This window comes from Styela clava, chromosome 4 (assembly GCF_964204865.1).
Source record: "Styela clava chromosome 4, kaStyClav1.hap1.2, whole genome shotgun sequence".
NCBI lineage: Eukaryota > Metazoa > Chordata > Ascidiacea > Stolidobranchia > Styelidae > Styela > Styela clava.
The window spans coordinates 21476996-21494934 of record NC_135253.1 but is presented as its reverse complement, the minus strand read 5'-3'; the positions used below and the strand labels follow the sequence as shown (position 1 = coordinate 21494934).

The following is a 17939-nucleotide window of genomic DNA, read 5'->3' as shown; positions in this document are numbered from 1 at the left end:
AATGTGAAAAAAATGTCTATTTATATAGACTGCAAGAAGAACATAGTTATCTCGACATTCTAACGCAGATGCTCATTTCTTAAATACTCGTCTTTCATAACAGGCTTAAGATATACTTCGATCGGATGCTTCAGAGATACAGGAAATAGAGCGATTCCTCAGGCAGATGGCCGTTTTCAAACCCTGCGAGATAGTTACCCACAACGTAAGGATGCTATTGCGAAATGTGCGAAAGTTGCAACTGATCTAGGATACAAAGTCTTTGCTGTTCAAAACGGCGGATGGTATGTTGATTCATTGTTTTATATGCTTCACATTATAAGAAAATTTATATTGTAGTGTTGTTAATAATTTTGATAACTCCTAATATTCCTTCAGGTGTGCGACTGGTTCTGAAGCTCACATGACTTATCAGAAATATGGACCTTCAAATGGTTGTAGAAAAGATGGTGAAGGTGGACCATGGGCTAATCATGTGTACGGTGTGAATGGATGGAAACCTGGTAAGCATTCACTATATCAAATATACAAATGTCAAAACCTTTTATATGTACTCATTTCTAAATATGTAATTTATTTTTAATTACAGAGGCTCTCAGTGAACGTGAGTAAATCGGTTTTTAGGAATAATATTTTTTTGTTTTATTTCAAAATAAACTTCAACATTTGTATGCGATTATTTTAGTTTCACTACTTGATCTCGGTTGTTGGAGAGACAACGGAAACAGGGCGATTCCTGGAGTTGATACCATACTTACAAAACGATATGGACCTTATACTGCAAGAAAGGAAGCCATACAGAAATGCGGTAATTATGCAAAGAGCAAAGGATATTCAGTATTTGCTGTACAAAACGGAGGTTGGTGTGCGACAAGTATAAACGCAGAAGATACTTTTGACAAGTATGGACCATATTCAACATGTCGAAAAGACGGCGAAGGAGGACCGTGGGGAAACCAAGTTTACAAAATTGTGGGAGAAAACTACCGCGTCAAAAGTGAGCAGCTTTACAATTTCTTATAATAATTTATTTGAGAATTAAACTTCAATCTGAAGTTACTAAAAAATAAATATGTGTTATTTTAGTGCATTTTCGATATATTGGATGTTACAAAGATACTGGTAACCGAGCAATTCCACAAGTTGATGGAAGATTTCAGACTCTGAGAGATAGGTATCAGCAGAGAAATAACGCCGTCAAAAAATGTGCGATGGTAGCTGCATCTCTTGGATATAAAACGTTTGCGGTTCAGAATGGTGGATGGTATGTGATTGCTTTTATCGAATCTGTGTCAATCGGGTGTTACATTTAATGTCAAAACACACTGTTTCTGATCAATGTAGGTTCGTTGTTTCTGAACCTCGGGGTCAAAGATCATCCTAAAACTTGAGTCCAAAGTAGAGTCAATCAATGAGTGAAGTTTCAATAGTGGTTAGATTCATGACCATCCATTCTATTAACATGGTTCGAGTCACTAATTATAATTGGTTACATAAATGCCACGTCAACTCGAGCCTCCCAACATTGGTTTTGATACTAGCCACGTTGACGATTATTATAACTAAGTTTGGCTTTACATGATTATCACATGACCTAAATTACATATCACATATGGTACGATAAATGTTTGCAGGTGCGCTACTGGAAAGGATGCTCATTTAACATACGGCAAGTACGGGCTTTCATCTAATTGCAAGGAAGGTGGAAAAGGTGGAGCTTGGGCAAATGCAGTATATGCTGTTAATGGATGGATGCCAAGTAAGTGGTGGTAGATGGAAAGATAGGTAAATTTCCTTTTTCATAGAAACAGAAAAAACTCAGTTTTAATAATCAGTGCGTGTCGTATACAAACATGTATAATACAATTATTACGCTGCAGAATGTGCCTGTTTTACATATCGCGTAGACGAATAAATATAGCAATAAGAAAGAGACTGCATCGTTTGTAAAAAAACCCGAAATAGAAAAATATTTTTTATTTGTTGTTAAACCTGGGGTAAAACTCAATGAATGTATGTGATATTATTGACTTTACAGTCTCTTTGATTGATCTTGGTTGTTGGAAAGACACAGGGAATCGAGCAATACCAAGTGCTGATCACATACTGGCCAAAAATTTCGGTCCATACCAATCAAGAGTCGGTTCCATACAAAAATGTGCTCAATATGCCAAGAGCAAAGGATATTCAGTATTTGCTGTACAAAACGGAGGTTGGTGTGCGACAAGTAAGAACGCTGAAGAAACTTTTGACAAGTATGGACCATATTCAACATGTAGACCTGATGGTGAAGGAGGACCATGGGGAAACCAAGTTTACAGAATTAAAGGAAAATCGACTAAAATTGGTGAGATGTTTTGGCTAATTTAAATTTTATCAAGCGATCCAAGTGTCTAGTACGAACAAGAGAATAAAGATTCATCAGCACAAAAGCAGAGTAAAAGAGCAGCAGTTAGGAACACGTTACTTTAATCAATCATCTGGTTATATTATTTTAGCCCTCTTTGCCAATTTTTGTAACCATGAATCTGAGTTTGATGTGTTTCTTATGTACAAAACAATGCACACATCACAGTTTCGCCCTCAATAAGTATGATGCTTGGCCCGACTATACTGCATGATACAAATGTAAAAAAAATGTCTATTTATATAGACTGCAAGAAGAACATAGTTATGTCGACATTCTAACGCAGATGCTCATTTCTTAAATACACGTCTTTCATAACAGGCTTAAGATATACTTCGATCGGATGCTTCAGAGATACAGGAAATAGAGCGATTCCTCAGGCAGATGGCCGTTTTCAAACCCTGCGAGATAGTTACCCACAACGTAAGGATGCTATTGCAAAATGTGCGAAAGTTGCAACTGATCTAGGATACAAAGTCTTTGCTGTTCAAAACGGTGGATGGTATGTTGATTCATTGTCTTATATGCTTCACATTATAAAAAAATTTATCTTGTAGTGTTGTTAATAATTCTGATATCTCCTAATATTCCTTCAGGTGCGCTACTGGTTCTGAAGCTCACATGACTTATCAAAAGTATGGACCATCAAATGGTTGTAGAAAAGATGGTGAGGGTGGACCATGGGCTAATCATGTGTACGGTGTGAATGGATGGAAACCTGGTAAGCATTCACTATATCAAATATACAAACGTCAAAACCTTTTATATGTACTCATTTCTAAATATGTATTTTATTTTTAATTACAGAGGCTCTCAGTGAACGTGAGTAAATCGGTTTTTAAGAATAATATTTTTTTGTTTTATTTCAAAATAAACTTCAACATTTGTATGCGATTATTTTAGTTTCACTACTTGATCTCGGTTGTTGGAGAGACAACGGAAACAGGGCGATTCCTGGAGTTGATACCATACTTACAAAACGATATGGACCTTATACTGCAAGAAAGGAAGCCATACAGAAATGCGGTAATTATGCAAAGAGCAAAGGATATTCAGTATTTGCTGTACAAAACGGAGGTTGGTGTGCAACAAGTAAAAACGCAGAAGATACTTTTGACAAGTATGGACCATATTCAACATGTCGAAAAGACGGCGAAGGAGGACCGTGGGGAAACCAAGTTTACAAAATTGTGGGGGAAAACTACCGCGTCAAAAGTGAGCAGCTTTTCAATTTCTTATAATAATTTATTTAAGAATTAAACTTCAATCTGACATTACTAAAAAATAAATATGTGGTATTTTAGTGCATTTTCGATATATTGGATGTTACAAAGATACTGGTAACCGAGCAATTCCACAAGCTGATGGAAGATTTCAGACTCTGAGAGATAGTTATCAGCAGAGAAATAACGCCGTTAAAAAATGTGCGATGGTAGCTGCATCTCTTGGATATAAAGCGTTTGCGGTTCAGAATGGTGGATGGTATGTGATTGCTTTTTATCGAATCTGTGTCAATCGGGTGTTACATTTAATGTCAAAACACACTGTTTCTGATCAATGTAGGTTCGTTGTTTCTGAACCTCGGGGTCAAAGATCATCCTATAACTTGAGTCCAAAGTAGAGTCAATCAATGAGTGAAGTCTCAATTGTGGTTAGATTCATGACCATCCATTCTATTAACATGGTTCGAGTCACTAAGTATAATGTAATGCCACGTCAACTCGAGCCTCCCAACATTGGTTTTGATACTAGCCATGTTGACGATTATTATCACTAAGTTTGGCTTTACATGATTATCACATGACCTAAATTACATATCACATATGGTACGATAAATGTTTGCAGGTGCGCTACTGGAAAGGATGCTCATTTAACATACGGCAAGTACGGGCTTTCATCTAATTGCAAGGAAGGTGGAAAAGGTGGAGCTTGGGCAAATGCAGTATATGCTGTTAATGGATGGATGCCAAGTAAGTGCTGGTAGATGGAAAGATAGGTAAATTTCCTTTTTCATAGAAACAGAAAAAACTCAGTTTTAATAATCAGTGCGTGTCGTATACAAACATGTATAATACATTTATTACGCTGCAGAATGCGCCTGTTTTACATATCGAGTTGACGAATAAATATAGCAATGGGAAAGAGACTGCATCGTTTGTAAAAAAAACCGGAATAGAAAAATATTTTTTATTTGTTGTAAAACCTGGGGTAAAACTCAATGAATGTATGTGATATTATTGACTTTACAGTCTCTTTGATTGATCTTGGTTGTTGGAAAGACACAGGGAATCGAGCAATACCAAGTGCTGATCACATACTGGCCAAAAATTTCGGTCCATACCAATCAAGAGTCGGTTCCATACAAAAATGTGCTCAATATGCCAAGAGCAAAGGATATTCAGTATTTGCTGTACAAAACGGAGGTTGGTGTGCGACAAGTAAGAACGCTGAAGAAACTTTTGACAAGTATGGACCATATTCAACATGTAGACCTGATGGTGAAGGAGGACCGTGGGGAAACCAAGTTTACAGAATTAAAGGAAAATCGACTAAAATTGGTGAGATGTTTTGATTAATTTAAATTTGATCAAATGATTCAAGTGTCTAGTACGACCAAGAGAATACAGATTCATCAGCTCAAAAGCAGAGTAAAAGAGCAGCAGTTGGGAACACGTTACTTTAATTGCTGTTTTTTTGGAAGTTTATATTTTGAAGGACAATTCCGATCTCCGAGGCGCAGAGGAAGCGTTTTTGGGTCACAATCGAGAGGTCGAAGGATCAAAACCATCCTCTGCTAAGACGCTGTGATCGTATAGTGCAGATCGTATAGTCCTTTAGTGCAGGGGATCGTATAGGCCACCTTTTTCGGCTCGCGTGCCAAATCGGCTAAATTTAACGACAAAATTCTCCCGCGTGCCAAAATTAAAAACAGTGTTTTGCTACTTTCAAAGCAAAAATTCACAATTATAAACCTTCTAAACAAGCACAGACAGATTCACTATTCAGGAATATATCAGTCCAACAAATAGATTTGATTACTTTGCTTATTCTATATCAGTGGGATTGGATTACCGCTGATGGAGATTTTACATTGGATTTATATTTTGTATCTTTCAAAGAAATACACAAACTACTGGTTTCAACTTTCAGGCTACTCATATTACGAGACTTATCAAAGTTCATAACTGAGAACAGAGATTAATCAAGCATAATGTAGACGAAAACATGGAGAGTAATACAGATGCAAAGTTATTAAATAATCAATCATCTGATTATACTATTTTAGCCCTCTTCGCCAATTTTTGTAACTATGAATCTAAGTTTGATGTGTTTCATATGTGCAAAACAATGTACACACCACAGTTTCGCCCTCAATAAGTATGATGCTTGACACGACTATACTGCATGATACAAATGTGAAAAAAATGTCTATTTATATAGACTGCAAGAAGAACATAGTTATGTCGACATTCTAACGCAGATGCTCATTTCTTAAATACACGTCTTTCATAACAGGCTTAAGATATACTTCGATCGGATGCTTCAGAGATACAGGAAATAGAGCGATTCCTCAGGCAGATGGCCGTTTTCAAACCCTGCGAGATAGTTACCCACAACGTAAGGATGCTATTGCAAAATGTGCGAAAGTTGCAACTGATCTAGGATACAAAGTCTTTGCTGTTCAAAACGGCGGATGGTATGTTGATTCATTGTTTTATATGCTTCACATTATAAGAAAATTTATATTGTAGTGTTGTTAATAATTTTGATAACACCTAATATTTCTTCAGGTGTGCGACTGGTTCTGAAGCTCACATGACTTATCAAAAGTATGGACCTTCAAAAGGTTGTAGAAATGATGGTGAAGGTGGACCATGGGCTAATCATGTGTACGGTGTGAATGGATGGAAACCTGGTAAGCATTCACTATATCAAATATACAAAAGTCAAAACCTTTTATATGTACTCATTTCTAAATATGTATTTTATTTTTAATTACAGAGGCTCTCAGTGAACGTGAGTAAAACGGTTTTTAGGAATAATATTTTTTTGTTTTATTTCAAAATAAACTTCAACATTTGTATGCGATTATTTTAGTTTCACTACTTGATCTCGGTTGTTGGAGAGACAACGGAAACAGGGCGATTCCTGGAGTTGATACCATACTTACAAAACGATATGGACCTTATACTGCAAGAAAGGATGCCATACAGAAATGCGGTAATTATGCAAAGAGCAAAGGATATTCAGTATTTGCTGTACAAAACGGAGGTTGGTGTGCGACAAGTAAAAACGCAGAAGATACTTTTGACAAATATGGACCATATTCAACATGTCGAAAAGACGGTGAAGGAGGACCGTGGGGAAACCAAGTTTACAAAATTGTGGGGGAAAACTACCGCGTCAAAAGTGAGCAGCTTTACAATTTCCTATAATAATTTATTTAAGAATTAAACTTCAATCTGACGTTACTAAAAAATAAAATTAAATATGTGTTATTTTAGTTCATTTTCGATATATTGGATGTTACAAAGATACTGGTAACCGAGCAATTCCACAAGCTGATGGAAGATTTCAGACTCTGAGAGATAGTTATCAGCAGAGAAATAACGCCGTCAAAAAATGTGCGATGGTAGCTGCATCTCTTGGATATAAAGCGTTTGCGGTTCAGAATGGTGGATGGTATGTGATTGCTTTTTATCGAATCTGTGTCAATCGGGTGTTACATTTAATGTCAAAACACACTGTTTCTGATCAATGTAGGTTCGTTGTTTCTGAACCTCGGGGTCAAAGATCATCCTATAACTTGAGTCCAAAGTAGAGTCAATCAATGAGTGAAGTCTCAATAGTGGTTAGATTCATGACCATTGACCATCCATTCTATTAACATGATTCGAGTCACTAATTATAATTGGTTACATAAATGCCACGTCAACTCCAGCCTCCCAACATTGGTTTTGATACTAGCCACGTTGACGATTATTATCACTAAGTTTGGCTTCGCATGATTATCACATGACCTAAATTACATATCACATATGGTACGATAAATGTTTGCAGGTGCGCTACTGGAAAGGATGCTCATTTAACATACGGCAAGTACGGGCTTTCATCCAATTGCAAGGAAGGTGGAAAAGGTGGAGCTTGGGCAAATGCAGTATATGCTGTTAATGGATGGATGCCAAGTAAGTGCTGGTAGATGGAAAGATAGGTAAATTTCCTTTTTCATAGAAATAGAAAAAACTGAGTTTTAAAAATCAGTGCCTGTCGTATACAGATTACAGACATGTATAATACATTTAATACGCTGCAGAATGCGCCTGTCTTACATTCTAGCGTAGACGAATAAATATAGCAATAGGAAAGAGTCTGCATCGTTTGTGAAAACCCCGGAATAAGAAGATATTTTTTATTTTGTTGTAAAACCTGGGGTAAAACTCAATAAATGTATGTGATATTATTGACTTTACAGTCTCTTTGATTGATCTTGGTTGTTGGAAAGACACAGGGAATCGAGCAATACCAAGTGCTGATCACATACTGGCCAAAAAGTTCGGTCCATACCAATCAAGAGTCGGTTCCATACAAAAATGTGCTCAATATGCCAAGAGCAAAGGATATTCAGTATTTGCTGTACAAAACGGAGGTTGGTGTGCGACAAGTAAGAACGCAGAAGATACTTTTGACAAGTATGGACCATATTCAACATGTAGACCTGATGGAGAAGGAGGACCATGGGGAAACCAAGTTTACAGAATTGCAGGAAAATCGACTAAAATTGGTGAGATGTTTTGGTTAATTTAAATTTTATCAAGTGATTCAAGTGACTAATACGACGAAGAGAATACAGATTCATCAGCTCAAAAGCAGAGTAAAAGAGCAGCAGTTAGGAACACGTTACTTTAATAAAATATGCCATTATAATATTTTAGCTCACTTTACCAATTTTTGTAATCATCAATCTAAGTTTGATGTGTATCATATGTGCATAACAATGTACACACCCCAGCTTCGTTCTCGTTAAGTATGAAACCTGGCCCGACAAAAGTCAACAAAATGTCTATCCATGTACACTTCAAGAAAAACATAGTTATGTCGACATTCCAAATTACAGTAAGTGCAGATGCTCATCTTTTAATACATGTCTTTCATACCAGGCACAAGATATACTTCGATCGGATGCTTCAGAGATACAGGAAATAGAGCGATTCCTCAGGCAGATGGCCGTTTTCAAACCCTTCGAGATAGTTATCCACAACGAAAAGATGCCATTACAAAATGCGCGCGAGTTGCAACTGATCTAGGATACAAAGTCTTTGCTGTTCAAAACGGTGGATGGTATGTTAATTTACTGTCTTATATGCTTCACATCATCAGAAATTTTCTATTGTAGCGTTGCAAAAAATTTTGATATCTTGATATTCCTTCAGGTGTGCGACTGGTTCTGCGGCTCACATGACTTATCAAAAGTATGGACCTTCAAATGGCTGTAGAAAAGATGGTGAAGGTGGACCATGGGCTAATCATGTTTACGGTGTGAATGGATGGAAACCTGGTAAGCATTCACTATGTAAAATAAGTACACGTTAAAACTCTATATATATACAGATTGTAAAACTTGTACATTTTTTTTACTTACAGAGCCTCTCAGTGAACGTGAGTGAAATTTTTCATAAAAATGATTCAATTACCAAACAATTTATTTTGAAGAAACATCTAATATTTGTATTTGATTATTTAAGTTTCACTTCTGGATCTCGGTTGTTGGAGAGACAACGGAAAAAGGGCGATTCCTGGAGTTGATACCATACTTACAAAACGATATGGACCTTATACCGCAAGGAAGGAAGCCATACAGAAATGTGGTAACTTTGCAAAGAGCAAAGGATATTCAGTATTTGCTGTACAAAACGGAGGTTGGTGTGCGACAAGTAAGAATGCAGGAGGTACTTTTGACAAATATGGACCTTATTCAACATGTCGAAAAGATGGCGAAGGAGGACCATGGGGAAATCAAGTTTACAAGATTGTTGGCAAAAATTTCAAAATACGAAGTAGGCGTTAAACAAACTGTTTAAATAATTGATTTTTATTTTTGTGAAGTGTGCACTGGTTTTGTCACTATTCATTCCGGAAAATTTGTCGTTTTTCTATACAATATTTTTATTACAATGATTTGATATTTACATTTGCACAAATAAATTTTAACCTAGCAAAAATCAATAAATTCGTCGTCAAAAATAATACTTCAAAATTTTAAAAAGTGCTCTAACAACATAATAGCTCCTATAAATTCCGAACTTTGATTTGAGTAACTTGACCCCATGTTTATTTCCAGCTCGCTTCAACTACATTGGGTGTTACAAGGATACTGGAAATAGAGCAATTCCACAGGCAGACGGAAGATTTCAAACATTGAGAGACAATTATAAACAAAGAAGAAACGCAATTAGAAAATGTGCGATGGTGGCTTCATCTCTCGGATATAAATTGTTTGCTGTTCAAAATGGTGGATGGTAAGAACATCGACATTCAGAGTACTGGTATATTTATTAGATTTGATTTTACGATATCGGGTTTTCATAAAAATAGGTGCGCCACTGGAAAGGATGCTCATCTAACATACGGAAAGTATGGACTTTCATCAAATTGTAAGGAAGGTGGAAAAGGTGGAGTCTGGGCAAATGCAGTATATGCTGTTAATGAATGGAAACCAAGTATGCAATTTGTTTGTGAAATACTATTTAAGTGTCTGTTGTTAACTATTTATAATATCGACATGTGCAAAATACAAATAATGATTTGATACCTACTAGGTAAAGGTGTTCACATATTAATGGTTTTATGTAATTGTCCAAGGTATACAAACTACGCGATTTTCTGAAGTTGTGGTAATTGCCGAAATATTATCACCCGCACGTTATAAGTAAATATTCAACTTTTCATGACGTGAAATATTATTCCGATTATGCCGAATTAATCAAATTGTTCATCATCGTGAGCAATTGAGTATATGATTTCATTTCATGCAGTTCAACTAATTGATCTTGGATGTTGGAAAGACACTGCGAACCGAGCAATTTCAAGCGTTGATAAAATATTAGCTAAGAAATTTGGAGCGTATCAGTCTAGAATCGGTTCAATACAAAGATGTGCTCAATATGCTAAGAGCAAGGGATATTCAGTATTTGCTGTACAAAACGGAGGTTGGTGTGCGACAAGTAAGAACGCAGAAGACACTTTTGACAAGTATGGACCCTATTCAACATGTCGAAAGGATGGCGAAGGAGGACCATGGGGAAATCAAGTATACAAGATTGGAAACCCAACAAAGCAAGGTATTAGATCATGTTTCAACAACAATATGCTAATTCCGATTTCACGATTTGATTTTTCGTTTTATTTGTTCAACAGTGTCATATGTTTCGATTGGATGCTTCAGAGATACAGGAAATCGAGCGGTTCCTCAGGCAGATGGCCGCTTCCAAACCCTGCGAGATATTTACACACAACGAAAGGATGCTATTGCAAAATGTGCGCGAGTTGCAACTGATCTAGGATACAATGTTTTTGCTGTTCAAAACGGTGGATGGTATGTTAATTTACTGTCTTATATGCTTCACATTATCAGAAATTTTCTATTGCAGCGTTGTAAAATATTGTGATATCTTAATATTCATTCAGGTGTGCGACTGGTTCTGAGGCTCACATGACTTATCAAAAGTATGGACCTTCAAATGGTTGTAGAAAAGATGGTGAAGGTGGACCATGGGCTAATCATGTGTACGGTGTGAATGGATGGAAACCTGGTAAGCATTCACCATGTAAAATAAGTACACGTCAAAACTCTATATATATACAGATTGTAAAACTTGTACATTTTTTTTACTTACAGAGCCTCTCAGTGAACGTGAGTGAAATTTTTTATAAAAATAATTCAATTAACAAACAATTTATTTTGAAGAAACATCTAATATTTGTATTTGATTATTTAAGTTTCACTTCTGGATCTCGGTTGTTGGAGAGACAACGGAAAAAGGGCGATTCCTGGAGTTGATACCATACTTACAAAACGATATGGACCTTATACCGCAAGAAAGGAAGCCATACAGAAATGTGGTAACTTTGCAAAGAGCAAAGGATATTCAGTATTTGCTGTACAAAACGGAGGTTGGTGTGCGACAAGTAAGGATGCAGGAGGTACTTTTGACAAGTATGGACCTTATTCAACATGTCGAAAAGATGGCGAAGGAGGACCATGGGGAAATCAAGTTTACAAGATTGTTGGCAAAAATTTCAAAATACGAAGTAGGCGTTAAACAAACTGTTTAAATAATTGACTTTTATTTTTGTGAAGGTTGCACTGGTTTTGTCACTATTCATTCCGGAAAATTTGTCGTTTTTCTATACAATATTTTTATTACAATGATTTGATATTTACATTTGCACAAATAAATTTTAACCTAGCAAAAATCAATAAATTCGTCGTCAAAAATATTACTTCAAAATTTTAAAAAGTGCGCTAACAACATAATAGCTCCTATAAATTCCGAACTTTGATTTGAGTAAATTGACCCCATGTAATTTTTTCGACAAAAATATTCATTTCCAGCACGCTTCAACTACATTGGGTGTTACAAGGATACTGGAAATAGAGCAATTCCACAGGCAGACGGAAGATTTCAAACATTGAGAGACAATTATAAACAAAGAAGAAACGCAATTAGAAAATGTGCGATGGTGGCTTCATCTCTCGGATATAAAGTGTTTGCTGTTCAAAATGGTGGATGGTAAGAACATCGACATTTAAAATACTGGTATATTTGTTTACATTTAATTTCACTATAATGTTCTCTTATAAATAATAGGTGCGCTACTGGCAAGCATGCTCATCTGACATACGGAAAGTATGGACTTTCATCAAATTGTAAGGAGGGTGGAAAAGGTGGAGTCTGGGCTAATGCAGTATATGCTGTTAATGGATGGAAACCAAGTATGCAATTTGTTTGTGAAATACTATTTAAGTGTCTGTTGTTAACTAATTATAATATCGACATGTGCAAAATACAAATAATGATTTGATACCTACTAGGTAAAGGTGTTCACATATTAATGGTTTTATGTAATTGTCCAAGGTCCACAAACTACGCGATTTTCTGAAGTTGTGGTAATTGCCGAAATATTATCACCCGCATGTTATAAGTAAATATTCAACTTTTCATGACGTGAAATATTATTCCGATTATGCCGAATTAATGAAATTGTTCATCATCGTGAGCAATTGAGTATATGATTTCATTTCATGCAGTTCAACTAATTGATCTTGGATGTTGGAAAGACACTGCGAACCGAGCAATTTCAAGCGTTGATAAAATATTAGCTAAGAAATTTGGAGCGTATCAGTCTAGAATCGGTTCAATACAAAGATGTGCTCAATATGCTAAGAGCAAGGGATATTCAGTATTTGCTGTACAAAACGGAGGTTGGTGTGCAACAAGTAAAAACGCAGAAGACACTTTTGACAAGTATGGACCCTATTCAACATGTCGAAAGGATGGCGAAGGAGGACCATGGGGAAATCAAGTATACAAGATTGGAAACCCAACAAAGCAAGGTATCAGATCATGTTTCAACAACAACATGCTAATTCCGATTTCACGATTTGATTTTTCGTTTTATTTGTTCAACAGTGTCATATGTTTCGATTGGATGCTTCAGAGATACAGGAAATCGAGCGATTCCTCAGGCAGATGGCCGCTTCCAAACCCTGCGAGATAGTTACACACAACGAAAGGATGCTATTGCAAAATGTGCGCGAGTTGCAACTGATCTAGGATACAAAGTCTTTGCTGTTCAAAACGGTGGATGGTATGTTAATTTACTGTCTTATATGCTTCACATTATCAGAAATTTTCTATTGCAGCGTTGTAAAATATTGTGATATCTTAATATTCCTTCAGGTGTGCGACTGGTTCTGAGGCTCACATGACTTATCAGAAGTATGGACCTTCAAATGGTTGTAGAAAAGATGGTGAAGGTGGACCATGGGCTAATCATGTTTACGGTGTGAATGGATGGAAACCTGGTAAGCATTCACTATGTAAAATAAGTACACGTTAAAACTCTATATATATATACAGATTGTAAAACTTGTACATTCTTTTTACTTACAGAGCCTCTCAGTGAACGTGAGTGAAATTTTTTATAAAAATAATTCAATTAACAAACAATTTATTTTGAAGAAACATCTAATATTTGTATTTGATTATTTAAGTTTCACTTCTGGATCTCGGTTGTTGGAGAGACAACGGAAAAAGGGCGATTCCTGGAGTTGATACCATACTTACAAAACGATATGGACCTTATACCGCAAGGAAGGAAGCCATACAGAAATGTGGTAACTTTGCAAAGAGCAAAGGATATTCAGTATTTGCTGTACAAAACGGAGGTTGGTGTGCGACAAGTAAGAATGCAGGAGGTACTTTTGACAAGTATGGACCTTATTCAACATGTCGAAAAGATGGCGAAGGAGGACCATGGGGAAATCAAGTTTACAAGATTGTTGGCAACAATTTCAAAATACGAAGTAGGCGTTAAACAAACTGTTTAAATAATTGATTTTTATTTTTGTGAAAGTGTGCACTGGTTTTGTCACTATTCATTCCGGAAAATTTGTCGTTTTTCTATACAATATTTTTATTACAATGATTTAATATTTACATTTGCACAAATAAATTTTAACCTAGCAAAAATCAATAAATTCGTCGTCAAAAATAATACTTCAAAATTTAAAAAGTGCGCTAAAAACATAATAGCTCCTATAAATTCCCAACTTTGATTTGAGTAACTTGACCCCATGTAATTTTTTCGGCAAAAATGTTCATTTCCAGCTCGCTTCAACTACATTGGGTGTTACAAGGATACTGGAAATAGAGCAATTCCACAGGCAGACGGAAGATTTCAAACATTGAGAGACAATTATAAACAAAGAAGAAACGCAATTAGAAAATGTGCGATGGTGGCTTCATCTCTTGGATATAAAGTGTTTGCTGTTCAAAATGGTGGATGGTAAGAACATCGACATTTAAAACACTGGTATATTTATTTACATTTAATCTCACTATAATGTTCTCTTATAAATAATAGGTGCGCTACTGGCAAGCATGCTCATCTAACATACGGAAAGTATGGACTTTCATCAAATTGTAAGGAGGGTGGAAAAGGTGGAGTCTGGGCAAATGCAGTATATGCTGTTAATGAATGGATGCCAAGTGAGTTGGTGATGTTGATGAAAAATTAGAATATCTCGTTAATTTTTTTTATTCAGTGCATGGTGTGTATGGTAACAGACGTTTTGTACGTTGTGAGGTTCGACAGTCTCACATCTTGCTCAAGAGAATAAATATAACAATACTGAGAATGCATCCTTTGTAAAAACGCGAGATAGAAACAAGAATATGAAATACAAAATTATTGTTAAATATATTTAATGTTGTTGATCTTACAGTTTCTTTGATTGATCTGGGATGTTGGAAAGACACCGGCAATCGAGCGATACCAAGTGCTGATCACATACTGGCCAAAAAGTTTGGTCCATACCAATCGAGAGTCGGTTCCATACAAAAATGTGCTCAATATGCCAAGAGCAAAGAATATTCAGTATTTGCTGTGCAAAACGGAGGTTGGTGTGCGACAAGTAAAAACGCAGAAGATACTTTTGACAAGTATGGACCATATTCAACATGTAGACCTGATGGAGAAGGAGGACCATGGGGAAATCAAGTTTACAGAATCGCAGGAAAATCGACTAAAATTGGTGAGATGTTTTGGTTAATTTTAATTTGATCAAGTGATTCAAGTGTCTAATACGGCCAAGAGAAAATAGATTCACCAGCCCAAAAGCAGAATGAAAGATCAGCGGTTAAGAACACGTTACTCTAATCAATCCTCTGATTATATCATTTTAGCCCTCTTTGCCAATTTTTGTTATCATCAATATAAGTTTGATATGTGCATAACAATGTACACACCACAGCTTCGTTCTCGTTAAGTATGATACTGTCAACAAAATGTCTATTCATGTACACTTCAAGAAGAACATAGTTATGTCGACATTCTAAATGACAGTAAGTGCAGATGCTCATTTCTTAATACATGTCTTTCATACCAGGCATAAGATATACTTCGATCGGATGCTTCAGAGATACAGGAAATAGAGCGATTCCTCAGGCAGATGGCCGTTTTCAATCCCTTCGAGATAGTTATCCACAACGAAAGGATGCCATTGCAAAATGCGCGAGAGTTGCAACTGATCTGGGATACAAAGTCTTTGCTGTTCAAAACGGTGGATGGTATGTTAATTTACTGTCCTATGTGCCTCACATCATCAGAAATTTTCTATTGTAGCGTTGCAAAAAATTTTGATATCCCTTCAGGTGTGCGACTGGTTCTGAGGCTCACATGACTTATCAAAAGTATGGACCTTCAAAAGTTTGTAGAAATGATGGTGAAGGTGGACCATGGGCTAATCATGTTTACGGTGTGAATGGATGGAAAGCTGGTAAGCATTCACTATGTAAAATGAGTACACGTTAAAACTCTATATATATACAGATTGTAAAACTTGTACATTCTTTTTACTTACAGAGCCACTCAGTGAACGTGAGTGAAATTTTTCATAAGAATAATTCAATTAATAAACAATTTATTTTGAAGAAACATCTAATATTTGTATTTGATTATTTAAGTTTCACTTCTGGATCTCGGTTGTTGGAGAGACAACGGAAAAAGGGCGATTCCTGGAGTTGAGACCATACTTACAAAACGATATGGACCTTATACCGCAAGGAAGGAAGCCATACAGAAATGTGGTAACTTTGCAAAGAGCAAAGGATATTCAGTATTTGCTGTACAAAACGGAGGTTGGTGTGCAACAAGTAAGAATGCAGGAGGTACTTTTGACAAGTATGGACCTTATTCAACATGTCGAAAAGATGGCGAAGGAGGACCATGGGGAAATCAAGTTTACAAGATTGTTGGCAACAATTTCAAAATACGAAGTAGGCGTCAAACAAACTGTTTAAATTATTGATTTTTATTTTTGTGAAAGTGTGCACTGGTTTTGTCACTATTCATTCCGGAAAGTTTGTCGTTTTTCTATACAATATTTTTATTACAATGATTTAATATTTACATTTGCACAAATAAATTTCAACCTAGCAAAAATCAATAAATTCGTCGTCAAAAATAATACTTCAAAATTTTAAAAAGTGCGCTAACAACATAATAGCTCCTATAAATTCCGAACTTTGATTTGAGTAACTTGACCCCATGTAATTTTTTCGACAAAAATGTTTATTTCCAGTTCGCTTCAACTACATTGGGTGTTACAAGGATACTGGAAATAGAGCAATTCCACCGGCAGACGGAAGATTCCAAACATTGAGAGACAATTATAAACAAAGAATAAACGCAATTAGAAAATGTGCGATGGTGGCTTCATCTCTCGGATATAAATTGTTTGCTGTTCAAAATGGTGGATGGTAAGAACATTGACATTCAGAGTACTGGTATATTTATTAGATTTGAATTTACGATATCGGGTTTTCATAAAAATAGGTGCGCCACTGGAAAGGATGCTCATCTAACATACGGAAAGTATGGACTTTCATCAAATTGTAAGGAGGGTGGAAAAGGTGGAGTCTGGGCAAATGCAGTATATGCTGTTAATGGATGGATGCCAAGTGAGTTGGTGATGTTGATGAAAAATTAGAATATCTCGTTAAGTTTTTTTTATTCAGTGCATGGTGTGTATGGTAACAGACGTTTTGTACGTTGTAAGGTTCGACAGTCTCACATCTTGCTCAAGAGAATAAATATAACAATACTGAGAATGCATCCTTTGTAAAAACGCGAGATAGAAACAACAATATGAAATACAAAATTATTGTTAAATATATTTGATGTTGTTGATCTTACAGTTTCTTTGATTGATCTGGGATGTTGGAAAGACACCGGCAATCGAGCGATACCAAGTGCTGATCACATACTGGCCAAAAAGTTTGGTCCATACCAATCAAGAGTCGGTTCCATACAAAAATGTGCTCAATATGCCAAGAGAAAAGAATATTCAGTATTTGCTGTACAAAACGGAGGTTGGTGTGCAACAAGTAAGAACGCAGACGATACTTTTGACAAGTATGGACCATATTCAACATGTAGACCTGATGGAGAAGGAGGACCATGGGGAAATCAAGTTTACAGAATCGCAGAAAAATCGACTAAAATTGGTGAGATGTTTTGGTTAATTTAAATTTGATCAAGTGATTCAAGTGTCTAATACGGCCAAGAGAAAATAGATTCACCAGCCCAAAAGCAGAGTGAAAGATCAGCAGTTAAGAACACGTTACTCTAATCAATCCTCTGATTATATCATTTTAGCCCTCTTTGCCAATTTTTGTTATCATCAATATAAGTTTGATATGTGCATAACAATGTACACACCACAGCTTCGTTCTCGTTAAGTATGATA

General features: G+C 36.1%; 1 protein-coding gene across 1 annotated transcript in view; it reads left to right on the top strand.

Moving 5' to 3' along the window:
• The window catches only part of LOC120327143 (uncharacterized), a 45107-nt gene that overhangs the window by 7773 nt on the left and 19395 nt on the right, over positions 1 to 17939 (top strand). The window contains exons 15-63 of the mRNA XM_078112267.1: positions 104 to 284; positions 379 to 503; positions 590 to 604; positions 686 to 997; positions 1087 to 1264; positions 1635 to 1759; positions 2039 to 2347; positions 2729 to 2909; positions 3004 to 3128; positions 3215 to 3229; positions 3311 to 3622; positions 3712 to 3889; positions 4253 to 4377; positions 4657 to 4965; positions 5924 to 6104; positions 6199 to 6323; positions 6410 to 6424; positions 6506 to 6817; positions 6913 to 7090; positions 7469 to 7593; positions 7881 to 8189; positions 8566 to 8746; positions 8839 to 8963; positions 9050 to 9064; positions 9151 to 9462; positions 9747 to 9924; positions 10001 to 10125; positions 10441 to 10746; positions 10823 to 11000; positions 11093 to 11217; positions 11304 to 11318; positions 11405 to 11716; positions 12021 to 12198; positions 12277 to 12401; positions 12717 to 13022; positions 13099 to 13276; positions 13369 to 13493; positions 13582 to 13596; positions 13683 to 13994; positions 14299 to 14476; positions 14555 to 14679; positions 14916 to 15224; positions 15579 to 15759; positions 15844 to 15968; positions 16055 to 16069; positions 16156 to 16467; positions 16773 to 16950; positions 17027 to 17151; positions 17389 to 17697. Coding sequence (XP_077968393.1) covers positions 104 to 284; positions 379 to 503; positions 590 to 604; positions 686 to 997; positions 1087 to 1264; positions 1635 to 1759; positions 2039 to 2347; positions 2729 to 2909; positions 3004 to 3128; positions 3215 to 3229; positions 3311 to 3622; positions 3712 to 3889; positions 4253 to 4377; positions 4657 to 4965; positions 5924 to 6104; positions 6199 to 6323; positions 6410 to 6424; positions 6506 to 6817; positions 6913 to 7090; positions 7469 to 7593; positions 7881 to 8189; positions 8566 to 8746; positions 8839 to 8963; positions 9050 to 9064; positions 9151 to 9462; positions 9747 to 9924; positions 10001 to 10125; positions 10441 to 10746; positions 10823 to 11000; positions 11093 to 11217; positions 11304 to 11318; positions 11405 to 11716; positions 12021 to 12198; positions 12277 to 12401; positions 12717 to 13022; positions 13099 to 13276; positions 13369 to 13493; positions 13582 to 13596; positions 13683 to 13994; positions 14299 to 14476; positions 14555 to 14679; positions 14916 to 15224; positions 15579 to 15759; positions 15844 to 15968; positions 16055 to 16069; positions 16156 to 16467; positions 16773 to 16950; positions 17027 to 17151; positions 17389 to 17697 — 8703 coding nt within the window. The remainder of the gene's footprint in view (positions 1 to 103; positions 285 to 378; positions 504 to 589; positions 605 to 685; positions 998 to 1086; positions 1265 to 1634; positions 1760 to 2038; positions 2348 to 2728; positions 2910 to 3003; positions 3129 to 3214; positions 3230 to 3310; positions 3623 to 3711; positions 3890 to 4252; positions 4378 to 4656; positions 4966 to 5923; positions 6105 to 6198; positions 6324 to 6409; positions 6425 to 6505; positions 6818 to 6912; positions 7091 to 7468; positions 7594 to 7880; positions 8190 to 8565; positions 8747 to 8838; positions 8964 to 9049; positions 9065 to 9150; positions 9463 to 9746; positions 9925 to 10000; positions 10126 to 10440; positions 10747 to 10822; positions 11001 to 11092; positions 11218 to 11303; positions 11319 to 11404; positions 11717 to 12020; positions 12199 to 12276; positions 12402 to 12716; positions 13023 to 13098; positions 13277 to 13368; positions 13494 to 13581; positions 13597 to 13682; positions 13995 to 14298; positions 14477 to 14554; positions 14680 to 14915; positions 15225 to 15578; positions 15760 to 15843; positions 15969 to 16054; positions 16070 to 16155; positions 16468 to 16772; positions 16951 to 17026; positions 17152 to 17388; positions 17698 to 17939) is intronic.